Source organism: Enoplosus armatus, chromosome 18, assembly GCF_043641665.1.
Source record: "Enoplosus armatus isolate fEnoArm2 chromosome 18, fEnoArm2.hap1, whole genome shotgun sequence".
In the NCBI taxonomy this organism is placed as follows: Eukaryota; Metazoa; Chordata; class Actinopteri; order Centrarchiformes; family Enoplosidae; genus Enoplosus; species Enoplosus armatus.
Genome location: NC_092197.1, coordinates 18272295 through 18285701, shown reverse-complemented (window position 1 = coordinate 18285701; position 13407 = coordinate 18272295). Strand labels below are relative to the sequence as shown.

The following is a 13407-nucleotide window of genomic DNA, read 5'->3' as shown; positions in this document are numbered from 1 at the left end:
TGAATCTGATAATTGACCGAGCAGTTAGAAAGGGAACCCCTTCTAATATTTTAACAAAACCAAGAGTGTTCTGAAACGAGTTTTATTCACCTCCTGTAACAAAAACAATTCATTTAGGATTTTGTCAAAGCCTTTGGAACAAAACTTTACATTTACTTTACATGCAAATGACAAATATAAAAAAAGACACCACAGGATTGGCAGAGGAACATATTTACATCATTCAAGTGTTAAAAAAATACTACTTACTATTTACAATTGAGAAAAAAAAAACAAGTTCCTGCTTTGAATACAGTGTGAAAAATAAACTAGGAGCCATCTTTATTCTGGACAAGGCTCAATACTGATCACATTGACCTGCTCCCCGGCACACCGCCTGGCTCCCACCTCGCACTCGGTCATCGTCGTGGCAACGCCGCCAGCACCAGAGCTGACGCACAGAGGGGCGGAGTCTTTAGGGCATTCTGACGCGTTCCGACATACGCATTTTCTTGTCGATTCTAGGAAAGGGAAAAAAAAAAAAAAACGACTTGCATGTACTGACGCAGCCACACACACACACACGCCTCAAATGAAAGAAGCAAAGGATGTTTGCCCATCGTTCCTGAGATCGGGGAACGCGGTGACATCGCTAAAAAGTGAGCAAGAAGCACTCGCAGTCAGACGATCAGACTAGCTAGCTAGACTTCTTTGGAAAAGGAACGAGGTGAAGAGTAAATTCATTACCCAAACTGACAGCTGCAGACATCCATCACAGTCCACAGACTAATTCACTGCTTCGGTGAGGGATTACTAGTAACATTTCGAGTGCGATCACTTTCAGTTTGGCTAATGAACGATCTGCGTAAATCGGACTTTGATGTCGAGATAAGTGCAGTGTGAATATAACCGACTGAAATGGCGGTCAGTTGTAATCAATGGGAAATCTCCTTTTAAAAAAAAAAAAAAAAAAGGTCCAGCAGACTCACCCTGACAGATGGTCCCCGGTTTGCAGTCCTCGCAGGACGTGGACGTCTCCACTGGCCAGTCACAGTCGCCGTCACTGGCCAAGGTGAAGCTCCGCCCCAAACACTGCAGAGCTCCGAGCTGACAAACGCCAAGCAACCGGGTTCTGCTTGAGCCGAGTCTGGCGCACAACTGCAGGGAAGTCCTAAACGAAGACGACATGTTGGAGGTATCTTAATTGTGTTGTTGTACTTTTAAACCTTAGACCATTTCCCAGTGTGTAATGCAGAAATAATTATGAAAAATGATACTCACGAGCACTGAACTGGCATCTTACACACACACTGAGTTTTTCCTACTCTCTCCCACAGCTTACACTTCAGGCCAGACGGAGGAGCGGGAGCTGTGGGCGCTGAGAAGAAAGCGTAGAAAGCAGGCTTGGTGTGTGTCCACAGAAACACAACCCTGAATAAATAAATATGTGAAAGGGGTCGCTCGTGAACCTTCAAAGCTATAACCCCACTCTGCAGCTCCCGTCGCCCTGCGGGGCTTTATAGCTACTTTCAGCTCATTGTTTTGGTTTAGCGCTTTGCTTCACTCTCAGTGCTCTCATAGCGTAACAGCAGGCAGCTGTTTACAGTGGGAAAATAAAAAAACGACACTACCTGCCCAGTCGTTAACTGTGTCTGACAACAACTGCTTGCAGCTGCTGGAAACAGGATTGAGGCCTCGACAACCTAAAAAAAAGCTCAGTAGAGCTGCAGAGCTGGTGAGAATTATGGGTTTGTCCAAGTTTCTTGGTCCTGAAGTCGATACAATACATGTCCTTTGCATCCTTTTCTCAGTAAATTGAAAATATTTCACAGTATAACTTTATGTCTGAGAAGCAACACCCGCTGAAAGCACAGAGCATTACAACAACGACATTTGTATTACTGAGAATAAAGGTGCTGTACCGGCTTTACAGCGAGCGCTGTCCGGAGAAGGAGACCACTGCAAACTGGGATTGCACATGATCTCTGACACCTCAGCATCCAGCACAGACCCTGCAGGACAAGACAGGGACACGCTGTCTCCAATCTGATAGGCTGCTTTGGTGGGCGTGGCTATAACGTCACTGTTGAGTAGGGGAATACCACACGTGGAACCTGGGATGGGAAAAGAGGGATGTGGGGCAAGCGGAGGAGAAGATGACACCATTGTGATTCCTAGACAACCGAGACTTTCCCTCTCACGTCACCACAAGGTTGACTTGTTTTGGTTTGATGGATTTCCGTGAAATGTGTTTCAGACGTTCATGTTCCCCTCAGGATGAACTGCTGCAACTGATGACGGTGATCCCTTAAGTTTTCATTTTCATTTGTGCAATACTTTTTCTTTCTCATCTGAACATGTTTTCTATCAAATTTGATCAAAATTGGATGACATTTTCAGGAGGAATGGTGAAAAAACTTTAAAATAGTAGAAAATGTGTTCATGCAGAAAGGGGTGTGGCCTATCCTGAAGGATTCATCCTGAGCCAAAGGAATCCAGGAACAAAACGTTTATGAGCACAAAGCACCACGAGCTTTATAAATGGCCATATGGTGGTGAACAGAAACAAATTTCTTCTCGGCCAATGGCTCAACTTTCGAACTTTAAATTTGTTACAGTAAGTTGATCCATGAGATATCCTGCTGATGAGCGAACAGTAGAACAGAATACATAACCTCCCTGGCAGAGTTAATGAAGCGAAGACGTACTTTTACAAACCATCGCTCCTGCCCTCCACCTCTGGTCTTCAGTGCATTCAGCCACAGCGTCTCCACTGAGGTAGTGACCGTATATGCAGGAGTACTCCACCGTGTTTCCAACCAGGTAAGAATCTCTGGGATTCTGAGAAAAAAAATACAACAACAGTAGCTATAATCCAAAACATGCACTTCCCTTCACCTCCTCTACTGTGTGCCATACAATAACTACGAACAATACAGAAACCTCAGAATAATTACAGAGAAAGTTACTTTCAGAAGAGCAGTCTAATACAGTTTTGCAATCTTCTCCAAAAACCAAAGAGCGTAGTGGTCTCCAACATTTACACAAATGGAAATAAAGCATCAACCAAGCAAACTTACCTGAATAAATCCATTGCTGAGGTTTGGAGGCGGCCCACATGTCTTTGGCCGAGTCACAGAGATACCAAAGCACTGAGGCTCCATCATCCTGCACACAAAGAGTTTACAGTGAGAATAGATAAATATTAAAAACTGAGTACTGGTTTTATGAGAGTTAAGACTTGTTTTGGGTTAAGGTTAGGGTTAGAGTACATCTGTGACCTACAAGTTTGTGTGTGTGTGTGTGTTCATGTATCCTTACTGTAAGTGCTGGATGTCTTCGTCCTCACAAGGCTTCTGCTCCACCTGCAGTCCAGAGCATTGGTGGCCACCTCCGCTGGGGGCAGGGTTGTTGCAGCTTCGGGTCCTTGACCTTTGACCCCCAGAGCAGGATCCCCAGGAGGACCAGCAGCTCCAGCTGCCATGGATCACCCCTGAGAGAGAAAACATTAAGTCAGTAACATAAAACCACTTATACTTTTTTCTTTGGCGATAGGTAAAGATCTTTTCAATAGAGAGAGGGCTTATGAAATATAATAGATTAAACTTGGATTAACCTGGATTAAATCTTGGTTTATTCTGTAATGTTCAACCATACCGGGTTATTAATCATTACCATTTATTTTATGTTGATACTAGCATCAACATTCATCTTTGGCATTCAACTCTTTAACAGAACTACTTTGGAATTGAATCTGGTTGTATCTTTCGTTTGCTTACCCGGTTGTTCTCCAATCACAGCTCCCCTCTCACAGGCTCGCCCGGAGGTTCCCGGCCGGCAGACGCAGCGACACTCGGAGCCCGTCAGCAGCGGCCGGCCATTGTTCTGGCAGGGCCGGCAGTGACAGGGATGCTCCTCCGCCAGGTACTCCTCTGTGGCTCTTTTCAGGTGGAGCTTCTTCAAACCTGCACACTGCACTTCCTTCACCAGCTCATACAGAGGACGCAGCTGGGAAACAAGTCGACAGCTTATTAATGTGCATGTATTGAAAAGGAAAGAAATACACAGACGTTTGAAAAGATCCAAAACATCTGACAAACAAAATACTCATTCAAGGATAATTAACCAAAACACATGAATATGTTCAATAAAAAAAATATGTTTATTATCATCATTTGATAATGTACAGAAAAAGAATCCTTTATCTTTTAGCACTCACAGGACATGCTAACATTAGCATGCCTCAGATTTAAAAAGGCCTGTTCAGGACTGAGACATTCACCGTGAGGGAGCCTGTTAGCGTGTTAGCGTGTATATATTATGTTATATAATGGTCAACCGGCTGTGCTGACTGCCATACCTTCTGGTCTATGACTTCAGGGACGTCTTTGACAGACGAGGCCCAGTTGTCGTAGATCTCTCCGTTAGCTTCGGGGTTTTCCAGATCCAGAACAGTGAGAGCGCCTGTCAAGGCCAGATCTCCTCCGACCACGTTGACCTTAATGAACGTCTTGTTTACGTTGTGTCCTGCAGACAAATGACAATATAGACTGTGTAATAGTGGTAAAGTTTAATTTTATTCAGTTGAATCCAAACTTTACAAAAGTACATTGTAATCAGAGTTAATCAAGAGATTTCTTTGCCCCTCCAGGGCACACTTTGTGGTTTGAAGCTCTGAATAAGAAGGCTTTCACTCACCGTGGCTGGATGATAAAGATTTTGTCAGTTTTTCACAGGTGGTCTTGATTTTCTTCCTGAACAGACGGCGTTTCACCTTTCTCCAGCACCTCTGGTACTCTATATCTGTTGTATCTTTACACAAACAAGGCAGGAGCGAGAGATCCAAACAGGTCAAAATTCTCAAATTATCAGCTGACAGGCACCAAATTTTGGTCCATAGAACATATAAGCGTAGTACTGGCATGAACCTGGATTAATATATATATATATATATATACAGTATATAGCTAATCTATATTTGATGAAAGTTGTCTTTAACAAGTACATGTACTTTTGGTGGCTTACTTTTCAACTTGTTCATATGGTAGGGGAACCAAAAATGAAATTGTAGACTATTGATTATTCTATAAATGAAAGGTTCATATGTGGTACTGACCAATAGCCAAGGCAAGAAACAAATTCACAATATTCCCTAAAAATACAACACATCACATTCACTCTGCTTCAGATTTGATGTCCTGAATCAAGATGTCTGGGTATGCAGAGGCACTAATATCAATGGCAACAAGTATCACACCAATCGTTCTTACTGCTAGATGTGAGCGCCTGGCGGTCTATCTCCAACAGGGCTTGGTATTCGCCTCCGAGCGAGCCCTCGGAGAGGTAGTGTGTGCCGTAGGTCTGAAACAGCCGGCGGTAGGGAGAGTAGTCATACGTGAGCGGCAGCGAGGACAAGGCCTTCCAGAAGCCTTCGGCCAGAGTCAGATACTGAGGGGCAGAGTTTTGGAACTGGGCCAGCTCCACTCTATTCTTCAGGATTAAAAGTCTGTAGGCCTGAACGATAGATATGAAGATGTCATTTCCTGTAAGCTGGTGAATAGAAACCTTTAACCCAACTAGTGACAGAGCCACAGGACGGCAATATCCGGCCGACCTGTCAAAGGTCTAAAATAAGTGATGCGTGAAGCAGATCAGGTTATATCATTACCTTATTGTCAGTGAGCTCCTTGTGGAAGGTGCGACGGTCGTGTCCCACCAAGGCGTCGGCCTGGATGTGCTGCATGTAGGACCAGGAGCTCTCGTAGGATTCGTCGCTCTCGTCGTTGTCTACTTTCACCTGCAGCACAAACAAAGGCAACCTTTCGTTTCATCAGCTGCTGTAGAGAGTAGCTCGTCGTCCACCGCTCTTTACTTTATTTCCAGCCGTGCTAGCTGCGTGACTCTCGGGATGGCAATGTCTTACCTGTCGGTCGCAAGGTTACAAAGCTGCAGCAAGGTTTTTGAAAACCCATATAAGTGCACTTTTTAAAAACGTAATCAGTCACAAAAGACGGTTTATTTCACTAGGAAAATATAAAGCACATTAAATCATTTACTGTCTAATAGTATTTATGTAAAATCACATTTGCCTGCAGAGGAGGCCTTTTCCCCTTATCTGTGAACATGACAACATAACACATACATTTCCTGTTCGACTCACCTCGAAGTTGTACCTGAGGATGCTCTGTGGCAGTCTGTAATAGACTTGATGGTCACCACTGAAAACCTTTCTGCACTGCCCTCCAAAGCTCCGAGTGTTGATCACACCTGCTTTCAGTTTGTCTGTTAGCACATCGTACCTGTAAACACATGACAACAAATCCATTTGATGGACTTCGATCTAATGGGTGGCAGTATTCTTCACCCCAAACATGACATATCAAGCTATTTAAACTCACTGGGCGCAGCAAAGACCCAGTTTCCTGGTGTTGGAGCTGTAGCTACTCACCCTCTTCCTGTGAAGTCAGAGTTGGGAGGTGTTTTGTCAATCCCACATGAGTACTGGCTGCTGTCTCGATCACATCTCCTCTCATCCAGACCATCCTCGCAGTCCTGGTCTCCATTACACACCAGAGACTGGCTGATACACTGACCTGCATCAGGGTTTCAATTAAGAGTCTTCACAAAAACGCTCCTTCCGTCTTTTATTATATCTGTAAAGTCTGATTGAATTATATAATGTGTAATAGAATATTGAGCGATCATGAGACATATCAAGTGAAACCCTTAACAGAACCTTTGATAAAAATACTAATTCATAGCAATGTTATGGAAAAAATACCGTCGGCACGTTTTTGTTAAATATGTCGCAACATACCAGAGGTGCAGCGGAACCTGTCCCCACAGCCTGTTTGCAGGGGACATCCTTTCTGTGGGACACACGGTTGTGTTTGTGTGGCTTCGCCTGAACATGGCACGCCCCCAAACTGGGCGTACACCTGCACATGGCGAGTCCGCACCTGAAAAGGAAGTGATCATAAACATTAAATGAATTAAAGAAGTGAACAAATGAAATGAGTCACACTGTACTCAAGATGTCAGACTTAGGATTTATGTCTCTTTTTTTTTTTTTTTCCTGGCCTTTCTGGTGACTCCATATTATGTCCCAAATTTCTGTCACTCACTGCAAATTATAAATTGGAACAAAATTCAGCTCAACTGAATTTGTGCCACTGATAGTGAACTGTTTAGACAGCACTGACATTTGAGGAAACAGAGAGCCAGAGCTGAACAGAGGAAGCTATCACGTTAGCTGTGCTGCTCTGCCAGGGTATAAACTGCTCCATGAAAAGGACTCGGTTTTACAGCTAGTGTTAAAGTGATGCAGATTAGGTTATGGGTTGGGTTTAGTTATTGCGCAATAGTGGTAACCTTTTGACCCCACCTCCAGGCAATGAATAGCAGTCTATATGATGTCCTCACAAGTGCTGTACGAGTATGTGTGTCCTCTGAAGTACCTTTGTACTGGAGCATCCGTCACACTCAGACCACTCTCCAAAAGGCCCCCATCTGCAGTTCACAGGCTGCTGACAGCTGAGAGGATTGGACATTGACATTATTAAAAAAAAAAAAATCACGTTAAATTCCTCTCTTGAGAATTAACTGAAACTTATTATCCACCATACAGGACATGCAGAGGCAGAATAAGATTAGGCCTATATGGTACAGGCCAAAACCACAGTCCTCTGACAACAAATTCTAAACAGCGGAATAACATTATAATACAAGTGATGGTACTGCAGTAATATGTACAGACAGTGTGTGTACCTACCAAACTGGAGACAGACAGACGAGCAGCAATGCCAAAGAAGACAAGTCCAACTGTACACAAAAAGCAAGACGAGTATGAACTCAATCTTGATCATGCTACTGACAAAAACAGATTTAGCAGTAATCGTCATGACATGAAGGAAATCCCTTTGGCGGGAAGATCAGATTACTCTTCATCAGTAACAGACTGTACGCCATAAAAATGCCCATTTTATTTGGCATAAATAACAGTTACTTATCTTTACATCTCTCAGAGGAATCAAATGATCTTGTCTCTGATTACAATTACAGTGCAAAACCACAATGAAGATAGGTGTGTACTTCAGACACTTCCTGCACCCCTTTTGTCTTATGTCCTTGATACACTCATAGCCTAAACTTAGGGAAATTAAAAACAGTTAAATCACCTAACTAAATGCATCTCAACTTTTTCTTCCTTACAGAACCAAAACAATGCTGTAGTGGCAGCTAATCTGAATGGTAAATGGGTTGTAGAGTTTACAGTACCTTCATGATGTGCTCCCCAGAGTTCAGGTCCTCTCGTCTGGTCCCAGCACTCTAACACTCGGGGTCATATAATCAGCTGAATGGGGAGGGGGAGGGGGGGGGGGGGGTTACTCAACTGTTCTTTCTAGAATTCCCACTCTGAAGAAACTCTCACTCATCAAATCTGAATAACCAGATTTGTACCGCCTTGGTTCACACAGTGAGTCATGAACAGAGACCCAGTGTTCTTTTCCCCAGATCCCAACAACACGGTGAGCTTATTTCCAGTAAAAAAAAAAAAAAAAAGGGGATAATCCTGTTTGCTTTGAGTGCTGAAGGGTACAAGAAGGAGCATGATAAAAAAAAATGACAGGAGTCACAATCCAATGAGTCACAATCCTGCCGTCAGAAGCTGAGTCAACGGTCCAAAAAGTCCCCATTTGGTCCATATTTTAATTTTCGGCAAACACAAAATGCACGTGGAAATAACGTCCACATCTTCAGTTATAATACCAATTCTCTGTTTATGCTAATATACAAGTCTTAATTGAATCCACATTTGTTGCCAGAAACACAATACCTTCATTCAAGACAGTTATTTACTAAGTGTTATACGTAAACATCTTCCGTTGTTTCAATTCTTTTATGTTTATGTTTTATATTTGTAAATATAAACTCAGTTCCATCGATAAAGCAAAAATGTCCTTTTACTCGGTCTGCAAATAATGTCTCACCCGCCTCTACATACAGCCTGCAACAAACATCTCAAAACATGCCGTACAAATGTGATGTCTTAAAGTCCTCTGACAACTCAGACAACTCTAGTCCACAAGAAATGGAGAACCATTCAGTTTGCTTTACAAAGGGAACACAGTTGTGAAAGATCTGAGGTCAGTCACACAGTTTGTACCAGAAAACAGGACCAATGTAACAAAAAGCACCCTCGCCAGGTCAGGATCTCATCCAACTGGAAAAACCACCACATGACAGATCAAGGCCAGTGGGGCTGCGAGTCCTCACTAACATACATAGTTAGTCGTGGTCGCCACCTAGTGGTGACTTATTTTCTTCTTCTCAGCTGCGCTGTGGTTGGGAATGTCAGCACGGGGCTTGTTTTGCAAATTGCAAATTGCCATCCCACATGCCCCAGCTCGCCTACTACGATTGGTATTATTATTTTGTCTTTTCTTTTTTTACTCTCCATTCCTATCCATTTTGCAGTTATGTATTCACCCCCCCCCCCCCACACACACACACACACACACATGCATTTACACATACATACATACACACTCAACCACAACCACACCCTACACATACCGCCTCACATACACCGCCACTATTTGTCTTGCACTTGCTAAACTCAACTTGTAGCCTCCCACACCTTAACTATGCTAACTATATTGTGTCGATGCCATAAACTATTCGGCTGTTCTGTCTTTATGCCCTGACACAGCGTACACGGACAGTCCACGTCTTCTTTGTTACATTGCACTTAGTAGTTTTTTCACTCAGCTAGTTTTTAGTAGTTTTTTTTTATTAGTACATCTGCTCAATATACATATACTGTATGTAACCCTTTAGCTGTTAACATGACATCCTGACCACAGCAGTGCATTGAGAAAAACAGCATTTTAGCTGCAATTTTGATTCACACAGTTGAGGCGAACATCTGTAAGAATAAACCAAACCAAAAGAAGCTACGTTGTTTCCAATGATGACTGAAGTCTATAGAGAAATATTCACATCATAGCAGACATTATCTCAGGGCACTTTTCATACAGAGCAGGTCTACACCGTACTCTTTATGATATTATTTGCAGTCAAGAGACCCAACAATTCCCACCGCGAGCAAACACTAGGCGACAGTGGCAAGGAAAGACTCCCTATCAACAGGCAGATACCCTTTTTGCTTCGGCAACATGTTTGATCCAAAACGTCATGCCAATAAAGCCAATTACATCCAAGACTGAAATTGAGAGAGCGTCAGAGAGAGACAACTTAACTTAACTGTTTTGGTTCACTCTCACCACTCTAATCCGCCAGCTGTTTTCAGCCAAACAGTGCACCACCTGCCCCAAATGGAAGGGAGCCAAAGTTAGCAGGTAGCTGGTAAACAATAAAGCATTTCACTGCTAAAGAGCCAGATATTTTCTCAGGGGTTGTGGCGGAAAAGAGAGTGAAATGCATCGGGACCTAAATGCATCAGGTGAACACAAACATGGCTGCAATGGAATGATATTGCTGCTCTGTGTCTCCCTAACCTTTCACCTCAACAGTTAGTCCAAACTTAAGGATAGAGTTGAAGTTAATGGAGCGAAATCATGCAACTCTTGTATGACTCTATGACATTTTTCCATTTTCAGCTACGTTGCCCTCATTTGCCGTCATCGCTGCACGTCTTACACTGTTCCCAACTCGTCAAATAGCCTCCAGTGTCTCTCTCTGTGTGTGTAAGTGTGTGCTATGCAAAGCATGTGGAGAGTGCGTGGGTGGTCCCCACAGTCTGACAACGCACAGTCAAAAACAAGTCTCTGCTGACATGTGAGTGGGTGAGACTCACATGTACCGCTAGCTGAACCTGACCTGAAATGTGACTCCACAGGCTGGGGAACCTATTACTGTCGACGAGCAGTTCCATCACACGAGGACAGACTCGTAGTTAAAGTTTTGCAGTAGGAAGAGGAAGTAGCTGAAGCTTTATTCAACTTCAAGCGATTCTTATTCATTTATCCTTCGTTAGGTTGATCATAGTTTTCCTCGTGCATACATTTTGGCACATGGGAAATAAGAACGTGCACTTTACAATACAAGTGCAACTAACATACTTATTGTAGTTATGGTACATATATAATACAAGTAAAATGATGAGGTGGGAAAGTTTTTTTTTGGGGGGGGGGCTTGTTCTAGTATTTTTATACTTTATACTGAATGTACTTTTAGGTTTTAAGGCATTCAGCATTTCCCCCCACCAGAGTTGTGGCCTTGAGACAGCATTTACACTTTTTTTGTGCTGGGAAATGAAATTTACAGAAAAGAAAATAACTCCACTGCGTATAATGTAGATCAGTTAAATACGACCATGTTTATTTATTGTGACTATATTTGTCTGGCTTTGGTCTTTCACGTGGGATACATTGTTTTTTTTAACAATTACATCAGAATCTCTGACACCTGTACCGACCACCTCTGAGCCATACGCCTTAACTTAAAAAAGGCCACTCTGTTCACGCACGAGGGATGACAGAAAGTGGTTTAAAGCGATGCTCAGATCAGAAGGACGTGCTCTTTGAGGGAACATTACAGCTCATGAAAAGCAGACACATGTAAAGCAAAGCGATCTGGCTCAGCCTTTTACTGCAAACATAGCTACTTACATTTACAGAGATATAAGACCAATATGTAACCCTGGAGCCACACAGATTTCAAAACTGGGGAAGACAGAACAGCAAATTAGCAATCCTGGAAGAATGACTAATGCTCCTCTAGTTTGGTGTAATGTAAAAAAAAATTAAAAAAAATAAAGTAAAGTATACTAGCTTCTAGTATAAAGTTCATATGCCTAACTGTTTGCACAGTGCTCAGCAGGACTGTTACAGTTCCTGGTCTGCAATGCAGTTTGCCAGCCCGGGACCAGCTATCACTGAAGCTGACTGCACTGTCTCTGATTCAAAATGCACTCCAGCAATCACACCAACACCACCACCACCACCACCACCACCACCAGAAACTCTGTTTTTCATCCAGTGGGAACATGGCGGGGTTAAACGCAGAATGCAGTCAATATCAAATCAGCGGTGGGGGCAGTGTTAAGTAATCAGAACAAGTGACTACATCATCACGGCCGTGGGTACATGGGGCTCATGGCTCATGTATTTCGCCGGGTCAGCTTTCCTGGAGGTCCGCCGGTCGTTTCCCCTGCTGTAATTCGGATCTCCACCGACAGATGGCGCCCTTCTCCCGGCATGGGAAACAACGGGCCGGCCGCTCCAGCTGTGCGGCGGCTTCACACACAGGCGCAGACCGCCAGGCAGACGGCCAGTCAAGGGTTTCTTCGACAGCGTCAGCAGCCCGCATGGACCTCGGTAAAACACCGTCCCGCCTGGTGTTGTAGACGCCGTCCGCGGTCTGTTTAGAGGCACTCTGGACTTTGTTTGTGTGTGTGTGTGTGTGTGTGTGTGTGTGTGTGTGAGACATTTCGCTGTCGCTGTTTTATCGAGCCAACCTGCGAGACCTCCAGGACTCGCTGTCCGCTTCACCACCAGCGGTGAGTTGCTTTCTCGTGTCCGTCCTGCGGGTCGGTGTCGCGCATGTGAACCGACAGTGAACTCTTGAGTCACCGGTCGATACGTGTGCAGCCTTTCTTACATGCTAGTAGAGGCAGCGTACACCTCCTCCTGCACGGTGTGTCGTGTCGGAGCTCTTTTTAATGTACATTTGCTCCGCGAGTCCGGGTCTGAGCCCGGACTGTGACTCAACGGCCGGGAGAAGACGTCGCTCCACCGGACCGACCGCGAGGAAAACGTTAAAAGTTGTCCGGAACACGTTACAAACGCGGCGGGACTCCGTGAAGTTACACGTTACGTTGTTTTATCGGATGTTTGCCGTTTGGTGCCGCTTTAAAGGGGGAACTCTGCTCACTGCCTGTGTCTTAGCGAGAACAAATATTAATCGAACTGAAACAATCGGTCGATTAGTCAATTAGCGGATTGACCGAATGTCAAGTGGCCACCATTTTGCTAACTGTTCGCGCCACCTTTCCATCAAAAATGTCAAACATTCCCCAGCTTCAGCTTTCTCTATGTGCTTGTCTTTGGTTTTGGGGCTGTGAAAGGACATAACTTTGGGGTTTGAGACGTTTCTGACATTTTATCGAAGCGATTAATCTCTTAATCGAGCAAAATAATTGGATCGACGGGCGACGGTGATCGATGACGGAAGTAACCGTTAGGTGCGGCCCTAAAAATATCAGCGTGATGTTATGTTTAACTCAACCACGTCGTACATCTGACGGCTGTTAATTACTGTATTACATTACTTACCACTGTTACATTGTAGATCAAGATTTTATATCCAAACATACTGTATGTATAGATGATGCAGTGCAGTAGTGACTAGCTGGTGGAACATATATAGGAGTTTAAGAGCCAGATACCCCCCCCCCGCCCCCCA

At 43.9% G+C, this 13407-nt stretch overlaps 1 protein-coding gene across 1 annotated transcript; it reads right to left on the bottom strand.

The window, feature by feature from the left end:
- Positions 1–321: 321 nt before the first annotated feature.
- c7b (complement component 7b) lies at positions 322–9439 on the bottom strand. Its single transcript, XM_070925115.1, is given in 21 exon segments — positions 322–500; positions 969–1174; positions 1255–1357; positions 1902–2093; positions 2688–2820; positions 3060–3147; positions 3301–3472; positions 3759–3987; positions 4340–4506; positions 4678–4791; positions 5250–5493; positions 5648–5776; positions 6140–6278; positions 6428–6572; positions 6797–6938; positions 7437–7512; positions 7751–7800; positions 8257–8280; positions 8282–8299; positions 8301–8332; positions 9433–9439. Coding segments are annotated over 21 exon segments (2589 nt in total).
- Between the last annotated feature and the right edge of the window lie 3968 nt (positions 9440–13407).